The following is a 19,386-nucleotide window of genomic DNA, read 5'->3' on the forward strand; positions in this document are numbered from 1 at the left end:
AAACCAAAGGCATCAGCATCAGTATCATCTGGGATATTGTTAAAAATGTAGATTCTTAGTCTCTAGCCTTGATGTTCTGATTTAGAATTTCTGAGGGTGAGACACACGTGTCTGTACCTTTCCAGGGTCCCCAGTTGATTCATGGAACATTAAAGTTTGAGAAGCACTGGTAGAACAGACTCGTGGCTTTTTAACAAAAAAATACTTTCTGTTTCTCTCTGGCTGAATTCCACATCCTTCCAATACCAGATATCTGCATGACGTGCTCTCCCTTGGTTCAGGTCTCTGGTCAAAGTGGGAGAAGCCTCCATGACAAAAACTTATTCTGCAGCAGCTACTCCTTCCATTTCTTCTTATCTCTTTACCCTGCCTTATTGTTCTTTCTCTTTTTTTGAGAGAGAGAGAGAGCGAGCTCAGGAGCAGAGGGGCAGAGGGAAAGGGAGAGAGAGAAACCCAGGCAGGCTCTACGCCCAGTGCAGAGCCCAACATGGGGCTTGATCTCATGACCCTGAGATCATGAGCTGAAATCAAGAGTCGGATGCTTAACCGACTGAGCCACCCAGGTGCCCTGACCCTGCCTTCTTGTTCTTGAAAGTACCTCTCACTGTATTATCAGTTTGCTATTGTCCTTGTCCACGTTATATCAGCCGCATGAGATCATGGTCCTAGCCGCTTCATTCACTGCTGTGTCTTTCCTGTCTCGGATCCTTGGCTGGCATATAGAGTAGGCTCCCAATAATTACATGTTGAGCAGATGATTCAGGAGTTAAACAATAAAGCTCTGCTCTACGTGATGTATCTGTCAGCTGTTCATTACAGCAGTCATTCTGCAGGTCTTCACTGAGTTCCTACCAAGTGCTCGCAGAAATTGTCTTGTTTTGCTGCTTTTTAAATTTTTTTCTTTTTCACTACATTCTTGCCATTTTAATTACAATATGTCTTGGTGTGGATCTGCTTTTGTTGATTTTGTTGGGGGTTCTCCCGTGCTTCCTAGATCTGGATATCTGTTTCCTTCACAGATTAGGTAAGTTTTCAGCTATTATTTCTTCAGATAACTTTTCTGTCCCCTTTTCTCTCTCTTCTGGGATCCCTATACTATGAATGTTATTATGTTTGATGGAGTCACTAATTCCCTAAGTCTGTTTTTGTTTTGCAGAATTCTTTTTTTCTCTCTTTTGTCCAGCTTGATTACTTTCCATTACTGTGTCTTCTAGGTCATTAATTCGTTTCCCTGCTTCTTCGAGCCTGCTGTTCATTCCATTGAGTGTGTTTCTCATTTTGTTTATTGAGCCCTTTATCTCTGTTATTCTTTTATCTCTGTGTTAATGGCCTTACTGATGTCCTCCACTCTTTTCTTAGGTCCAGTGAGTATCTTTGTAGCCATTACTTTAAATTCTCTACCAGGCATGTTAGTTAGATCTATTTCACTGAGATCTCTGGCTGTGGCCTTGTCCTGTTCTTTCATGTGGGACAAATTCCTCTGTCTTCTCATTTTGTCTAAGTCTGTGCCTGCTTCTCTGTGTTCGGAAAGTCAGCAGCATCTCCTTTTCTGGATGGTAATGGCCTTGTGAAGAAGAGGTCCTGTGGTGTCCTGCCATGTAGTGTCCTCTGTTCCCCAGTGCCTGGTGCTTCAGGGAGTGTCTCCTGTGTGTGCCGTGTGTGCTCTGCTTGGTGTCAGCAAGTGTCAGTGCCTCACTGGTTCCTGCAGGTGGCTCTGTTTATGCTGAGGGGCGGGGGAGGGCAATGGCACCTGACAGTTCTTTGTTCCAGGAGGGTCTCTCCGTGAATGCTGCCTCTCTGGAACACACTCCCAAGATGAGCAGATAACCTCCCCACTCTGTGCTCCAGGCGCACTTCAGATTGCTGCTTCCACGCTGTATGTCCACAGGCGGTTTGCCCTCCCTTCTCTCTGAGAACAGTCCTGATGTCTCCAGGCTCTGCCTGAGCCAAGCCCACTGACCTTTAAAACGACAGGCTTTCAGCCCTGCTGGTTGCAAGTACTCCCGAAATGTGGCCCCTCTTTCTTTCTGAGCCCGTGGCTATGGGGATTCGTTTTCCCCCTGTGCTCCCTGTGTGTTAATCTGTCTCTCACACTTCTCCACAACCATGGCTCCCTCTTCCCCACTGAGGCCACGATCTGTTTCTCCGAAACCGAATCTCCACACTTCCTGACTTCATCGGGGGGCCTCTTCTCTACCTTTACTTGTTTGAGCTATTTGACAGGTTGTGTTCAGGTCAATTTCTGGGGTATTTAGGATGATTTCATAGTGTTGGATTCGTGGGAAGAGGCGAGCTTAGGATCCTCCTCCTCTTGCCACTATCTTCCCCTGTCTCCAAGAAGGAAGTGATTCTTGATGTCACCCTCCTAACAGTCCTCTCTGACCCCAGCCACTTCCCCCTCAAATCTCTCTGCTGAGAGAATAATCTATTTCCAAGACAAAAGGGATCTTACCCTCCCTTCCTCAAGGCCTTTGCTGCTTTCCTGTTGACTTGCAGATAAAACTGGGACTCACATCACCATAGGTTGAATCCTGCCCACCTGCTTATCTGTTGCTGCCTCTTACTTGTATTCGCTCCCATCATGGCATTTGTTCTCTTGAGGTTTTCCAGTGATTCTGCTTCTCTTGGGCTAGTAGAACTCAGTCATCCCCCATAGCTCAGCAAAAGCCATGTTTATGTAGAACCTGCTCTGTGGGCCTTGGCGGACCCAGAGGACGACCCTGTACCTTACTCTGCCAGGTAGCAATGTGTAATCACCAGACTGTGAGCAAGGTGGGAGTGGGTAATTGTCTCTCTCTCTTTTTTTAATTTTATTTATTTATTTGAGAGAGAGAGAGAGAGAGCGTGAGAGAGCATGAACAGGGTGAGGGGCAGAGAGGGAGAAGCAGACTCCCTGCTGAGCAGGGAGGCGGATGCGGGGCTTTATCCCAGGACCCTGGGATCATGACCTGAGCCGAAGGCAGACGCTTAACCTACTGAGCCACCCAGGTGCCGCAACTGTTATCTCTCTTATAATGAGGTTTCCATAAGTGTTCAATGAATTAATAAACTTATTTAACAAAGAATTTATAAATTAGCCTGTCTAATGCTAATTATGTAGGCAGTGAGCTCGTTGTTATTCTGAATATTTTGATGGGCACATTGTGTGGATTTTGTAACAGGAGTCCATGTAGGCACTGACTTTGAAAAGCAGAAATCACCTTCCTAAGATGGTAGTTTTAAAAATCCAGAGGCTCTTCTCTCTCTTCTCCTCCCTCTTCCCCTCCACCCGCTCATGCTCTCTCTCTAAAATAAATAAGTAAAATCTTTAAAAAAGAAAAGGGGGCACCTGGGTGGCTCAGTCGGTTAAGTGTCCAGTTCTTGATTATGGCTCAGGTCATGATCTCGGGGTCCTGGGATTGAGCCCTCCATTGGGCTTGGCGTGTAGTCTGAGTGGGATTCTCTCTCTCTCTTTCCCTCTGCACCTCCTCCCACTTGTGCTCTCTAATTCTCTCTAAAATAAATAAAATCTTAGAAAAAAAATCCAGAGGCTCTTTTCCTCCCAAAGATGACCTTGATCTTGCAAATATTGTGAAAGACTTGGAGAAAAAACTTGGAAATAAAACCCCTGCTCTCCGAATCCTCCCAGTTGGGATCAGCCTCAAAATTTTACGATTCAGGGGTGCCTGGTGGCTCAGTGGGTTAACTGTCCATCTCTTAATTTCTGCTCAGGTCATGATCTTGGGGTTGTGAGGTGAGCCCCACGTCAAGCTCCATGCTGAGTGTGAAGCCTGCTTAGGATTCTCTCCCTCTCTCTTCCTCCCTCTCAAAAGAAAATTTTTTTTACAACTCAAGGAAATCTTAGACCAACTAGTCTGCTCTTTCCATATGCCTCTGCCTGTCTCCCTGATGGTATGTTCATTCATCAAGACATTGACACTGACTGCTGAGTGTCTCCTGAGCACTTTCTGTTACAAGCACTGTTTCAGGTGCTTGAGATATAAAGCTGAGTAGGTATTAATTACAAGATCGGTTTACCAATTATCCCCCTTCCCCCAGAGGTGACGGAAAGCTCTCCCTGCAGAACACTCTTAATGAGCAGAAGTTGTTGGACAAATAGAGTCAGAACAAAGTGAATCACAGATCCCAAAAGCGTATTTCTTCCAAGATTGGGAAGTTTTCCATTGCCCTTTTCCATACTAGGGTTCTTGTATCTGAAGATGGAGGAATAACTAATAGTAATTAACTAATAAGTAATAAATTAACCAACAGTTAACCATCTCTTAACCAGAGTTGGATGTTCAGTTTCCACCCTCCCCAGAATCAGAATCCTACCCTGAGAGTGATAAGAAGAACTTGTATTCAGGCCACCAGTGTGGTTGGGTGAGTCGTTCACTGCCCAGAGGCGCTCAGCTGGAAGGGGCTTGGTCTCGGGAATCTAACTCATGCTCTGCATGCAGCCGCCCCGAGGAAGGGGTTCCTTGGCTGTTCAGTGTAAAGCAGCCATGCGAGAAACTTGTATCGAATGTTTAAGCTGCCAGACGCTATTCCAAATGTCTGACGTATAGTCACTTAGACTTACTACCCTTCCCCTGAGGTTGGTGATATTATTGTTGTCATTATTATTATCTCCAGTTTTAGCTTGGGCTTTGAGACACAAAGTGATAGCAAGTTGGGGATGCAGTATTCACATACTGGTGGTCTGATTCCAGAGCCTACACCCTTCACCGTGCTGTTCTCTTCTCCCTCAAGCAGATCCTTTGGCTTCAGAGCCCACTCCCTGTTTCCCTGTCTGTCATCCCTAGCTCTCAGCTCTCGTTTCTCTTTCTGTGGGACCTTGGAGTCCCATGTGCGTATTTTTGTCTTCAGAAGTAGCAGAGAGGCAAGATCTAGAATACTGGTTCTGGTGTGAGCTGGATTCCAGTTCCACCCGTGTGTCTTGACCTCATCAAGCCTCAGCTTCCTCATCTATTAAATAGAAGCCACAGTCCTCATCATCACTGATTGAGAAGTTCCTAAAATGCCAGGTACAGTGCCAGGGGAATTGCATGGATTAGCTCATTTATTCCCCCACAATAATCCTCTGACTGAAATTCCATTTTTATCTCCTTGTTATAGCTGAGGACGGGCACAGAGGTGTAGGCGATTGGACCGAAGTCACACTAGTGTGACATAGCTTCGTCACAGGTACGTAGGTGGTACCTTCACGAAACTGTGGGCCAGGTGCTTCATAGGGTCCCCAACATGTACTTGGTGCTCAGTTAACGCCACCCATTGCTGTTTTTGTTGTTTTTAATCATTTGCTACGATTATTGTACCTCGTAAGTTTGAATGACATAATGACAATGATTACCTAACTTATGGGTAAACAAATCTTGCAGAGTCACAGGTTTTTATTAGTTTTTCTTCATCTTCATGATAGAGTCTTTTCAAGGCCCTACTGTTAACAAGAGTAAATTTGGCAAGGTCTCATATCTTTAAAAAAAGTCATCTGTAAAAAACAAAACAAAACGAAAAGCCCGCAGATTTCCGTATAGTCAAATTCACAGAGAGACAGTAGAGTAGTGGTTACTAGGGGCTGAGGGGCAGACTGATGGGGAGCTGTTGTTTTATGGGTACGGAGTTTTAGTTGAGGATGGTGAAGAAGTTCTGGAGATGGGTGGTGGTGATGATGGCACAGCAGGAGGAATGCACTTAATAAACTGTATGCTTAATGGTTAAAAGGGTAAATTTTTTTTTAAGATTTTATTTATTTATTTATTTGACAGAGAGAGAGAGAGAGCAGGAACACAAGCTGGGGGAGTGGGAGAGGGAGAAGCAGGCTTCCTGCCTATCAGGGAGCCCAATGTTGGGACTTGATCCCAGGACCCTGGGATCACGGACCCGAGCTGAAGGCAGACGCTTAATGACTGAGCACCCCAGGCGCCCCTAAAAGGGTAAATTTTATGTTATGTTCATTTTACACAGGAAAACAAGTCATCCATGTAATCTCACATGTTATTGCAAAGATATCCCATTAAGTATGACAGACCACGAGAGAATAATATCTTTCAGAGGTTAAAGGGGATTTTCATATGACAGAGCGACAGCCTCTAAAGGCTCTGTCAATAGAAACCATTTATGAGGACAGGTTTTATGTTAGTGAATATTACCTGCTCTTCTACAGCTACTAAGAAATAAGATACCCTGGAAGTGTTCCATGTGCTTGCACCTGCTGATTTAATTCTTAAAACAGTTCTATGAAATAGGCACTGTTAATCCCTCCATTTTTACAGATTAAAGAATTGAGGCACAGAGACATTAATAATTTGTCGAAGATTTCACAGCTAATAAGTAGCAGTACTGTAGACCTAAAACATTTGGCCCCAGCGATTACTCTCTCAACCTGGTACTTTACTCTCGATGTCCACCCTCCCTAAAATCAGATTCATACCGTAAAAGCGATAAGGAGAACTTGGGGTAGGGGCACCATGTGTGGTTGGGTAGGTTGTTCATTGTGTGCGGGCTCTCGGCTGAAGGGGTCAGTGGTCTCAGGAATTCAGCTCAGAGCACTCTGCTCGTCAAGCCCCCTGAGGAAAGGACACCATTTCTATTTGATGTAAAGCATGAAATATGGGTAGTGATGTTAGCCATATGGGTTAAGGACAGTCTTGGCCAGACTCATGGCTTTTTTTTTTCTCCTTCCCCTTTTGTGCCTTCTCAGGACTCATCCCTTTCTTAGAAGGACGAGGACAAAATGACCAAGTTCAAGGTGAGTTGGGCTTCCTTTCCAGATTTTAAACCATTGTTTTATTTCTCAGTGATTAGATGCTTTCTTGAAACAATTAAACAGAATAGCAGGCATTTCAAAACCTCTTCTGTGCCAGAGGATCACTGCTTTTTATTTTAGTGTAGTTTAATTTTTGTTGTTTTAATTTACCCGTTTATAATTTCACAAATAAATTGGAAAAGTCAGTGGCAGTGAAACCCCCTCCTTTACTACTGTTTTCCTTATAAAAACTGTTTTCATTTCCCCATGTTTTTTTCCTCATATGCATTCATAACTGTATAATAGTTACATAGTTAAAATTTTCAAATTACGCCTTTTTTTTTTAAGATTTTATTTATTTATTTGATAGAAAGACACAGCGAGAGAGGGAACACAAGCAGGGGAAGTGGGAGAGGGAGAAGCAGGCTTCCCGCTGAGCAGGGAGCCCGATGCAGGGCTTGATCCCAGGACCCTGGGATCATGATCTGAGCTGAAGGCAGACGCTTAATGACTGAGCCACCCAGGCACCCCTCAAATTATGCCTTTTCTAATTAATTGATACTATATTCCCTACATTTTTAATGGCTGCATCATATTTCCTCAAATTGATGTACTGTGTGTTTCTCACAACTTTTGCCCCATTCATGGACATTTAGGTAGTTCACAATTTTTTTTTAAGATTTTTATTTGAGAGAGAACGAGCAGGGAGAGAGACAGAGAGAGAGGGAGAAGCAGGCTCGGAGCCCATTGCGGGCTCGATTCCAGGACCCCGGGATCATGACCTGAGCCGAAGGCAGACGCTTAACCCACTGAGCCACCCAGGCATCCCTAGAATTTTTATTATGTTAAAGAACACTGTTGTGATGAGCACCAGGTATTATATGGAAGTGTTGAACCACTAAACCATACACCTGAAACTAATATTACACTGTATGTTAACTAACTGGAATTTAAATAAAAGCTTAAAAAAATAAAACCAGGAAAATGAAATTATAATAATTTCTGATTTTGATATACTTAAAAAAATTATTGCACTAACAGTTTTCCTAAGATAACCACTTTCCTCAAAAAGGAATTTGGAAGAGTTTGCTATTCTTTGTTCTTAATGTTTTAGGAATCTAAATGAAAAAGTATACTTGATAGGCAGTACCTTGGGGATTTTGTACATAGAACACTCTGATATGGCCTACTGCAGCCAGGTATAACTGATGCATCACACAGAGAAAGTATTCTTCCATATTTTCCCATAAGAAAACTAGATTCCTTTTTTTTTTTTAAGATTTATTTATTTATTTTAGAGAGAAAATGAGCTGGAGGGGCAGAGGGAGAGGAAAAGAGAGAATCTCAAGCAGACTCTGTGCTGAGCAGGGAGCCCGACGAGGGGCTAGATCTCATGACTGTGAGATCACCACATGAGCCAAAACGAAGAGTCGGATGCTTAACCAACTGTGCCACCCAGGCACCCCCAAAGCTAGACTCTTTCTAACCTATGCCTGAGTCCTATCATGTGCATGTGTTATTTACTGATTTATATGTGTATATTTTAAATATTTATTTGAGAGAGAGAACAAGAGGGCGAGCGCGAGAGAACCAGCATGAGGGGCAGAGGGAGAGGGAGAAGTAGACTCCCCACCAAGCAGGAAGCCTGATGCAGAGCTCCATCCCAGGACCCTGGGATCATGACTTAAGCTGAAGGCAGATGCTTAACCAACGAAGCCACCCAGGCGCCCTGATTTATATTTTTTGTTTACGTATGGATTTATTTTTATGAAAGTAATAGTGTTCTTAAATTTAAAAGTCTAGTAGTACAGGAAGACCTACTGATGCTTTTCTCACTGCATTTAGTTTCCGACCAACCTTAAGAGGCAGTACTTGGTCGCCTCTGCATGTTAATTCCAAAGAAACAGGATTGTAGAATTTTAGGAAATTCTTTAGGTTCACACAAGAAACCAAAGGTCCAACTGATCCAAAAAGACCCCTAGGAGTTTTACTTGGATAAAGAGGGAGGCAAGGGAAAATAATTCTTCTCGGGGCCTTAGCCCTTTCTGTGTGTGCTTAGTTGCTGTCGTTCGTGGAAGACACCACAGATAATACTGCCTCTTCTTGGTCACTGTTTGGTGGCTCCTTCTTTAGGATCTGTGTTGCTCATTCAGGGCACCTGGATGTGCAGGGTTCCCGCAATGAACACACAGTTTCCATATGAAAAAGTTAAGACTGTACTGTACACCAGCAATTCTTAATCATGGGTAATTTTTGCCTCCAGGCAATGTCTGGAAACATTTCTGGTGTCACAACTTGAGGGAGGCTTCAGCATCTGGTGCATAGAAGCCAGGGCTGCTGCTAAACATCCTACATTGCAGGGGACAGCCCCCCCCCACAACAGACATTTATCTGGCCCAAAATGTGAGTGGTGTCAGGGTTGAGAAACCATGCCGTACACAAACCCATACAAGAACAATAGCAAAATGTGGGTGATGATACTTACATATGTTTAAAAAAAAAAAAAAAGCTTAAAGTCTCTAATAGAAATTTTACAGAGTGATAAAATAAAACCTGATTGGAATATGAGCAAAGAACATTGACTGACAAGGTACTAAAGAAGAAATAAAGATAGCCAGGAAATAATATGAAAATGTGATAGTTTATTAATTACCAGATAAGTATAAGATGAAAATAAGTTGTTTTTTACTGATCAGATCACATAGGACTTAAAAACATTGGTTATATTCAGTGTTGTGCGTGGTGTGGAGAATCAGGGCTACTTATATTCTCTTAGGGGAGGGGTGAAATACAGAAAAAGTTGAAAAGGAAACCTGCCATCCTACATAGTAATTTTGAAGAGGCATATCCTTCGGTATTTTTCCTTTTTAGAACTTATTCTAAGAAAATAATTAAGACAGGAGGCTAATATTTATTTAAAAGTTGTTCTTGGGTGCCTGGGTGGCTCAGTTGGTTGAGCGACGGCCTTCGGCTCAGGTCATGATCCCGGAGTCCCAGGTTCGATTCCCGCATCGGCTCCCTGCTCAGCGGGGAGTCTGCTTCTCCTTCTGACCCTCCCCCCTCTCATGCTCTCTCTCTCTCTCTCTCTCACTCTTTTTCTCTCAAATAAATAAAAAATCTTAAAAAGTGACTTCGGTCTCTTAGAATCTGAAGCGACTTCCTACACATCCCTTCCAGTTTTCTCAGTGCTCTTTCTCCCAGCAGCCATTGGGCTCAAGATTGAGGTTGCGTGTGCTTGGTGTTGTAGGAGACAGTGACATTCAAGGACGTGGCGGTGGTCTTCACGGAGGAGGAGCTGGGGCTGCTGGACCCTGCCCAGAGGAAGCTGTACGGAGACGTGATGCTGGAGAACTTCAGGAACCTGCTCTCTGTGGGTGAGCACAGGCGCCCTGTGGACTTCAGCCCCCTGCAGTGTTTATTGTATCCTTGGATGTGTGGAGCTTTGGAGCTCTTGAACTGTATGGCATTTTTCTGGTCTTTTGCCTCTTGTCAAAATATGTTTTGTAAATGAGCCGTAAATTGACTCGATGACTGCTGTGTATACATTTTTGGCCTTTCTCAAGTTGTGGTCATCTCTGATTAGTGGGTCATGACACACATTTAGGGCACTGTACCAGCATTTTTTTTTTTTTTTTTTTTGAGAGAGAGAGTGAGTGCACGTGTGCACGTGCAAATGAGGAAAGAGGCAGAGGGAGAGGGAATGAGAGAATCCCAAGCAGGCTCCATGCTGCGTGACGCAGGGCTCAGTCTCATGACCCTGAGATCATGACCCGACCCAAAATAAAGAGTAGGATGCTTAATTGATTGAGCCACCCAGGCACCCCGGGTACCAGCATATTTTATTTTTTTTTATTTTTTAAAAATATATTTATTTATTTATTTGTCAGAGAGAGAACACAAGCAGGGGAAACAGCAGGCAGAGGGAGAAGCAGGCTCCCCGCTGAGCAAAGAGTCCAATATGGGACTTGATCCCAGGACTCTGGGATCATGACCTGAGCCAAAGGCAGATGTTTGACTGAGCCACCCAGGCGCCCTGCGGTACCAGCATTTTTAATGAAATAAAATAGGGTAGAAAATAATCAGAGCGGGGCGCCTGGGTGGCTCAGTCGTTAAGCATCTGCCTTTGGCTCAGGTCATGATCCCAGGGTCCTGGGATTGAGCCCCGCATCGGGCTCCCTGCTCAGCGGGAAGCCTGCTTCTCCCTCTCCCACTCCCCCTGCTTGTGCTCCTGCTCTCGCTATCTCTCTGTCAAATAAATAAAAAATCTTAAAAAAAAAAAAAAAAAAGAATCAGAGCCTTTGGCAATAACTGCACATTGCAGCAAAAACTACAGCCTGTTGCTGAAAATCGTGTGAGAAATGGTGGAAAGAGTCTGAAGAAACAGACCTTTTTTCCCAGTAATTTACACTGAATGCCTACATATCCTGGATTTTTGCATCAAACGTAGTCTTCTGATGGGTCATAATTAACAGTTTGGAAATCACTAATTTTGATGTCCTACAGATGATATGGTAAGAACCACATTTTTAGTAGTTTAGTAATTTTAGTAATTTTTAGTAATTCTAAATGTTTGTCCTTGCCTTTTGACAGGGCATCAACCCTTCACCCCAGATGTAATACTCCAGTTTGAGAGGGGAGAAAAGCTTCGGATGATAAAGACAGCAGCCCAGGGCCCCTGGGCCTCAGGTGAAAGCTGTGCGGCTGAGTCAGCCATGCTTCCTGTCGGCCTCCACAGCAGTGCCTCGCCTCTGACCTCTGCAGCAGTTTCTCACGCTCTCCCTCCCCTCCTTGGCTCTTTTACAGTCATTCTCCACTCGAAGTGATTCTTCTGTATGTCTGTCAGCTCCTGTCCTCTGCTTGAATCTCTGGTAGCTTCTTATCTGATTCAGAGTAAAAGCCAAGTACTTAAAGTGGCTTTTGGTGCCCCGGCTGCCTGCTCCTTACTCTTCCCCCATCCTTCCGCACATGTGCCCTATCCCTTGCCCCATGTCAGTCTGTCCCATCCAGTTTTGCCGCTCTGCTCTGCCCTGCCACCCGTGGCCCTGCCTCATCACCCTCTCTCTGTTTGTTCTTCCTTCTGTCAGGAGTGCCCTGTCTCTCTGTCGTCCTCTTGGCCCTTCCCTTACTTCACGTAGGTCTCTTCTCAAATCATAACATCATAAGAAAGACCTCCCATGACCACCCTGTTCATGACCCCTTCTTCCCCCATTCTCCTTTCCCTTACCCCGTCTGATTTGGTGTCTAGGCATTCATCACCACTCACCATATTAACATATTTTTGTTTATCTCACTGTACTCCTGCTAGAATATAATTATCAGGAGGGAAGAAATTCTGTTTTCTTTATTGCTATATCTTCAGTGTATAAACAGACTTGGCAGAGGACAGGTGTGCTATAAATACTTGTTGGATGAATGAATGAGATAATAATGGTTTACATAGACTTTTTTTCATTAGTTGTAGACATACTAAATGGGTGATAAACAGAAATGTGTGATAAAGGCATAGTCCAGAACAGCACACCCTATCCATGATTATCTAATCCTAATTTATCAGGTGCTTTTTGGGTACAAGTAGATATGTATCCATTAAACCACATCTAGAGGTGCCTGGGTGGCTCAGTCGGTTAAGCATCCGACTCTTGATTTCAGCTCAGGTCATGATCTCAGGGTTGTGAGATCGAGCCCCACATCAGGCTCCTCGCTGAGCATGGAGCCTGCTTAAGATTCTCCCTCTCGCTCTGTCCCACCCCCCCACTGGCTCTCTCGAGCATTCTCTCTCTCTCTTAAACAATCCCCCACATCTAATGAAAGCTTAACTTTGCACTTGTAACCAAGTTGAATATCCTTTTCCCTCTGTGGCTTTTCTGCAGTCTTTAGTAGTGAATCATATGGTCTTGGTGAAGAACGACTTTTTAGAATGAAGATTCTGATAGCCACTTTTTTAGGCAGGTCTCCTATTAAAGAAAATACACTTTATCAAGAAAGAAAAATTCTCAGGTAATAACTGGCTGTCATGTTAGTCTTTCCCTTTGAAGATTTTCCTCATGGCAGCCACCCACCTCTTCCAAAGAGTTACAGAAAACAGTGTCACCTTCCGTCATCTGTGTGTGTGTATGGTTCTAGCAAGTATTTTATCCAGAGAAACCTTTACTTCTGAAGCACCTCTAATATTGTCCTGTTAATGCTTGTCATAAGCCATTAAATTTATTTCAGGGTCATGGAGTCCCAACCTGTAACTTGGAAAACTGGTGTTGTCCATACAAGAACATGTTTCTGTATCCATCAGTTTGACAGCCTGCTCTCAGAGACATTATTCCTGAGGCTCTAAATATTGACTCCTATGTGAAAAAGAAAAAATTTTACACAGGAAGAGTACAAAATTTCAGAAGTAATCAATCCTAGGCCCCATGGCCGGCTACTTTTATGCCTTATTTTTTTTTTCCCCTTTTTCCTTTCAAGTGATTCTTGCCATGATTTTGTGATCAGCATAATTTTCTTATCAGCAACATCCACTTAGGTTAGCCCAACATCTGGTGAAGCCTTTCAACTTCCCAGCAAAATTGCTGTTTCCAGTCCCTTACCTGTTCTAGATAACTTACTTGGAAAAGCTCTTTTACTCTTGTAACATAGTTTAAACTCTCACAAGGAAGTCAAACTTGGACTTATTTATCCTTTCAGCATGTGTTTATTGGACACTGTCACACAGTGTTCTGGGAGCGGTGATAAAGCAATGAATGATATAAATGCTTGGCCTTGTGGATACTGCATTCAGGTGGGAGAAGACATAAAAAGATAATGGACATAAACATATATAGTATGGGTTAGATGTAATACGTGCTGTGTAAAAACAAAACAGGGTAAGGCGAATGCCAAGCAGATGGCCAGGAGTGTCGAGGGATAGGGAGAATTTACTGCTGGATATTGGATGGAAAAAGAGGCCTCACTGATAAGGTGTTATTTGAAGAGGGGTCTGAAAAGAAGTAGGTAGCAAGCTGTATATCTCATTGGCGGAACAGAGTTCCAAGGAGAACGTAACTCTTCCTGACCAGTATTGACTTTGAGAATCTGTGCCATGCCCTGTTCATTTTCTCCTCACAAGTTCTTGCTCTGGTATAAAAGATTAGCTTCTGATTTGTCACTCTTTTTTTTTTTTTCCCCTGGAGGAGATAGGAACTTTATTGCTATGAGGTTTTGATATGATGTATGGTACTGTAAACCTCTTCCCCCATTGCCGTCCTGAAGAATATTTCCCAGCAGGAGGTGAAAGACCACTCTCTGCTTATACCCTGAACTTTAGGCACTTACTTGATAGGTTCTCCCAAACATATCTTTCCAACCAACCCAGTGCTTCAGGGCTTCTAACATGGAATAAACTTCCAGTGAAATCATTTCAAACAGAGGTTTTCAACATTGCCTGAGGACATCTTCTGATAATCTGTGTATAAGGGTCTTACTAGACATGTTGAGCATTTGGTCAGATGTGTGTGCAGTAGGCAGAATTATGTGGAAACTATTTATCAGACATATGCTATAGCAAAAACAAGGCTTTTAGTAAGGTGCAGCTTCATCTTTGTAAAGCCTCCCTAGGAAGTATTTTTCTTGATCTATAGCCACCAAATTTCTAACCTGTTTCTCACATGTAAAACTTTGTATGATTCTATTTTATTTTATTTTATTTATTTGACAGAGAGAGACACAGCGAGAGAGGGAACACAAGCAGGGGGAGTGGGAAAGGGAGAAGCAGGCTTTCCACTGAGCAGGGAGCCTGATGCAGGGCCCGATCCCAGGACCCTGGGATCATGACCTGAGCTGAAGGCAGACGTGTAACAACTGAGCCACCCAGGCACCCCTAAAACTTAGTATGATTCAAAATGGACCTAGGTTTATAGCCTTGACATCTCCAAACAAAGTGTTTATATGCCTCATCTCTAAATTCTCTTTATTCTTATAGGAGACAAGAATCTAAATGACTTGGAGACTCTTCAGGAAATTGGATTAAAGTACCTGCCACATGAAGAGCTGTTCTGCTCGCAAATCTGGCAACAGGTTACAAAGGAGTTAACCCAGTGCCAAGATTCCATGGTCAGTATTCAAGGAACTGGCTCCCAGTTGGAAAAACGAGGTGATGCACGCTATAAAGATGAGGAATTTGGTAAAGGCTTTACTCAGAGTTCACATCTTCAAGTTCACCACAGAGACCACACGGGAGGAAAACCCTACCAGGGGGAGGAACGTGAGAAAGGTTTCATTCAGCGCTGTGATCTTCAAACTAACCAGAGAGCCCATGTAGGAGAGAAGCCCTATAAATGTGAAAAATGTGAAAACACCTTCCGTCGACTGTCAAGCCTTCAAGCCCACCAGAGGGTCCATAGCAGAGAGAAATCATACAAGTATGATACATCGTGTAAGGCTTTCAGACAGAGGTCATATCTTCTCCATCATCAGAGAGTTCCCACTGGAGAGAATCCGCACAAATTCGAGGAATGTGGGAGGAATGTTGGGAAAAGCTCACATTGTCAAGCTCCTCTGATAACCCACACATTAGAGAAACCTTATAAATGTGAGGAGTGTGGGCTGAGCTTCAGTCAGAGCTCGTATCTTCAAGTGCACCAGAGAGTCCACATGGGAAAGAAGCCTTATAGGTGTGAAGAGTGTGGGAAGGGCTTCAGTTGGCGTTCGCGACTACAGGCTCATCAGCGAATCCACACTGGAGAGAAACCATACAAATGTGAGGCATGTGGCAAGGGCTTTAGTTACAGCTCGCACCTTAACATTCATTGTAGAATCCATACAGGAGAGAAACCCTATAAATGTGAAGAGTGTGGGAAAGGCTTCAGTGTAGGTTCACACCTTCAGGCCCATCAGGTAAGCCACACTGGAGAGAAACCTTACAAATGTGAGGAATGTGGGAAGGGCTTCTGTCGGGCCTCAAATCTTCTGGACCATCAGAGAGGACACACTGGTGAGAAACCATATCAGTGTGATGCATGTGGAAAGGGCTTCAGTCGTAGCTCAGATTTTAACATTCATTTTAGAGTCCATACAGGAGAGAAACCCTATAAATGTGAGGAATGTGGGAAAGGCTTCAGTCAGGCCTCAAATCTTCTGGCCCATCAAAGAGGCCACACTGGAGAAAAACCATACAAATGTGGTACATGTGGGAAGGGCTTCAGCCGGAGTTCAGATCTTAACGTTCATTGTAGAATCCACACTGGAGAGAAACCCTATAAATGCGAGAAGTGTGGTAAGGCCTTCAGCCAGTTCTCGAGTCTTCAGGTGCATCAAAGAGTCCACACGGGAGAGAAACCATATCAGTGTGCAGAGTGTGGGAAGGGCTTCAGTGTGGGTTCACAGCTTCAAGCCCACCAGAGGTGCCATACTGGGGAGAAACCATACCAGTGTGAGGAGTGTGGGAAAGGATTCTGTCGGGCATCAAATTTTCTGGCTCATCGTGGAGTCCACACAGGAGAGAAGCCATACCGGTGTGATGTGTGTGGTAAACGCTTCAGACAGAGATCCTATCTTCAAGCCCACCAGAGGGTCCACACTGGAGAGAAACCATACAAATGTGAGGAGTGTGGTAAGGTCTTCAGTTGGAGCTCATACCTTCAAGCCCATCAGAGAGTTCACACTGGAGAAAAACCATATAAATGTGAGGAGTGTGGGAAGGGCTTCAGTTGGAGCTCAAGTCTTATAATTCATCAGCGAGTGCATGCTGATGATGAGGCTGATAAGGACTTGCCCTCCCCAGAGAAGCTCAGGAAAGAAGCTCCATAAAATTATATGTTTTAATACCTCAGATGGGTGCTGAAATAGTCCAATAATCAGACCTGTCCTAGAAGACAAAGCATTTATTTATAAAAGAGTCAGTATTTAGCCAGGGCTTGACATGTCACAGTGGTTGGGTGACCACACAGCAGAGAAGCCTCATGAGAATGGCACCATAAGGACTTCATTCAGAACCTTGACATTTAGCAGATACTACACAGAGGAGAGGCTTAGGAAGGATGAATCTGATCTGAAGTTAACCGAAGGGCTGAGATGGAAGTGCCAGAATCTTCCACTAGGATATAAACTCCCAAGAGAGTAGGGATTTGTTGACTGCCAAATCTATTCAGTCTTTTCAGTGCCTAACACATGGTAGGTGTTCAGTAATGTTAAATGAGTGAAAGGGAGAACAGTCATATATGAAATTTTTATTCAGTTCTTCTCTAAAAATTTCTATGAAATGTACTTAAAAGAGGAATTCTGTAAGGTTTGGAGGACATTTAAGTTAGACACATGGGCTCATTTTCCCAACCCTAGAGGTCCTGCGAACTAGTGTTTATCAACCTGCCAATAGGTCCAAAATCACTTCAGTGGGTTGTGACCAGCATTTTTGTATGCTAGTAGTTTATTGAGATATAATTTGCATTCAGCAACATGCATAAATCTCAAGTTTACAGCTTTATGAATTTTGACAAATGTATACACTTATGTAATCATCACCAAAATCAATGTATACAATATTTCTATTAAACCAGAATGTTTCCTTGTGTACGTTTCTAGTCATTCTCACCTCCAGTGGCAATCAGTATGATTGCTATACCTCACATTAGTTAAGTCTGTTCTTTGGTTCAATGTGTGTACTCTTTTATGTCTAGATTCTCTTGATCAAGTATATGATCATTTTAGTAGATTGAGAGAAAGTAAGATTGACAAAATTCAGTGTCCATTCATGATAATAATTCCTCAGTGAGATGAAAGGCATCTATGAAAATTCTACAAGCTAACATTCTTTGTAGAATTATTATTAAGGAATAGCTTGTATACAGTAAAATCGACTTCGATGTATCATTCTGTGTTTTGGTAAATGCTTTCTGTTGTATTACCACCACCGTAATCAAGACGTTTAACACTTCCAAGACCCCCTGCCCTGAAATTCCTTGGACTTTTGTAGTCAACCACTCTCCCTGTCACCTCTCCCTGCCTTTGGCAGCCATCTACCTGTTTTCTGTCTGCATAGTTTACTTTTTCTGGAATGTCCTAAAATGGAGTCATATAGTATATAATCTTTCAAATCTGGCTTCTTTCACTCTATGCTTCTGAGATTCATCAGTCCTGATGTGTGGAACGGTAGTCATTCTTTCTATTGCTGAGTGATATTCTGGTGTATGGATGTATCATGTTTGGTTTATCCATTTATGAATTCAAGGATATTTGAGTTTCCAGTTGTTAGTGATTATGAAGAAAACAGGGATAAATATTTGCAAAGAGGTCTGTGTGTCAACACAAGTTTTCTTTGTGTTAGTAAATACTTAAGAGTGGAATTGTGTAGTATGTTTAACTGTATGGAAAGCTAACAACTCTAAAATGGATATACCAGTTTGCATTCCCACCATCAATGCATGTCAGGGTTTTGTTTTGTTTTTACCATTTCAGTCGGTTTATAGTGGCATCTCACTTTGATTTTAATTTGCATTTCCCTAATGACTATGTTGGGCATCTTTTGTATCTGAATGTATCCTGTATGTATATCTATTTTTGGGGGGGAACTGTTTTCTTGTTCTTGATTTTTGAGAGTTTATGTGTTCTGGACATATGTCCTTTCTCAGTTATGTTTTGCAAATATTTTATCTCTGTGTGTTTTGTGTTTTTATTCCGTTATCGGTATTTTTCACAGAGCAGAAATTTTGTTTTTGGTGAAGTTCAGTTTTCTTCTTCCATGGATTATGCTTTTGGTTTCAAATCTAAGAACTCTGCCCAATCCAAGGTCACAAAGATTTTTCTCCTCCTTTTTTATCTAAAAGTTTTATGAAATGGTTTTACATTTAGGTCTATGATCCATGTGAGTTCATCTTTATAAAGTGTGAGGTAGAGGGCCATGTTTTTTGGCCTGTGAACATCTGATTATCCTTTTGATTTCTCTTGGCCCTTGTGGAAAATCTATTGATCAGACATGCATGGGTCTGTTTCTGGCCTCTGCTTGGTTCCATCAGTCTATGTGTCTATCATTTTGCCAATATGTAGCCTTATATAATAAGTCTTGAAATGAGATAGTATGAGTCTCCCAACTCCATTCTTTTTCTTTTTTTAAAATAACATTTTATTTATTTATTTGAGAGAGACACAGCGAGAGAGGGAACACAAGCAGGGGGAGTGGGAGAGGGAGAAGCAGGCTTCCCGCTGAGCAGGGAGCCCCATGTGGGGCTGGATCCCAGGACCCTGGGATCATGACCTGAGCTGAAGGCAGAGGCTTAATGACTGATCCACCCAGGCCCCCCTCCATTCTTCTTTTTCAAAATATTTTGGCTATTTTAATTTGTTTACTTTTACATAATTTTTAGAATAAGTTTTGTGATTTTTAAAAATAAACTCATTGCTGGAAATTTTGTTGGGATTGCATTGAATATATATAGGTGACTTCAGGTAGGCTTAGCATCTTAGCAATCTTGAATATTCTAAGCCATAGACACAGAATATCTGCCTATTTGTTTAGGACCCCTCTAATTTCTTTAATCAGTAATTTGTAGTTTTCAGCACAGATTCTGCACATATTTTATTAGATTTAACCTAAGTACTCTGTGTTTTTTGGTGCTAAATTAAATGGTACTATTTTCAAATTTCAACTTCTAATTGTTTATTGCTAGTATATAAAAATGCAGTTGATTGTTCTATGT

General features: G+C 42.8%; 1 protein-coding gene across 8 annotated transcripts in view; it reads left to right on the forward strand.

The window, feature by feature from the left end:
* The window catches only part of ZNF45 (zinc finger protein 45), a 43,936-nt gene extending 25,108 nt beyond the window's left edge, over window positions 1-18,828 (forward strand). For 5 of the 8 annotated variants that reach the window (XM_027618688.2, XM_027618689.2, XM_027618690.2 and 2 more), the window contains 5 exons: window positions 5,098-5,166; window positions 6,683-6,730; window positions 9,975-10,101; window positions 11,318-11,413; window positions 14,679-18,828. In XM_027618688.2, coding sequence (XP_027474489.1) covers window positions 6,716-6,730; window positions 9,975-10,101; window positions 11,318-11,413; window positions 14,679-16,504 — 2,064 coding nt within the window. In that variant the 5' untranslated portion in view covers window positions 5,098-5,166; window positions 6,683-6,715 and the 3' untranslated portion in view covers window positions 16,505-18,828. Of the gene's footprint in view, window positions 1-4,848; window positions 5,007-5,097; window positions 5,167-6,682; window positions 6,731-9,974; window positions 10,102-11,317; window positions 11,414-14,678 lie in introns of all 8 variants that reach the window. The other 3 variants (XM_027618691.2, XM_027618695.2, XM_027618693.2) reach the window with 1 other exon arrangement.
* Window positions 18,829-19,386: the final 558 nt, after the last annotated feature.

Source organism: Zalophus californianus, chromosome 17, assembly GCF_009762305.2.
Source record: "Zalophus californianus isolate mZalCal1 chromosome 17, mZalCal1.pri.v2, whole genome shotgun sequence".
NCBI classification, from domain to species: Eukaryota; Metazoa; Chordata; class Mammalia; order Carnivora; family Otariidae; genus Zalophus; species Zalophus californianus.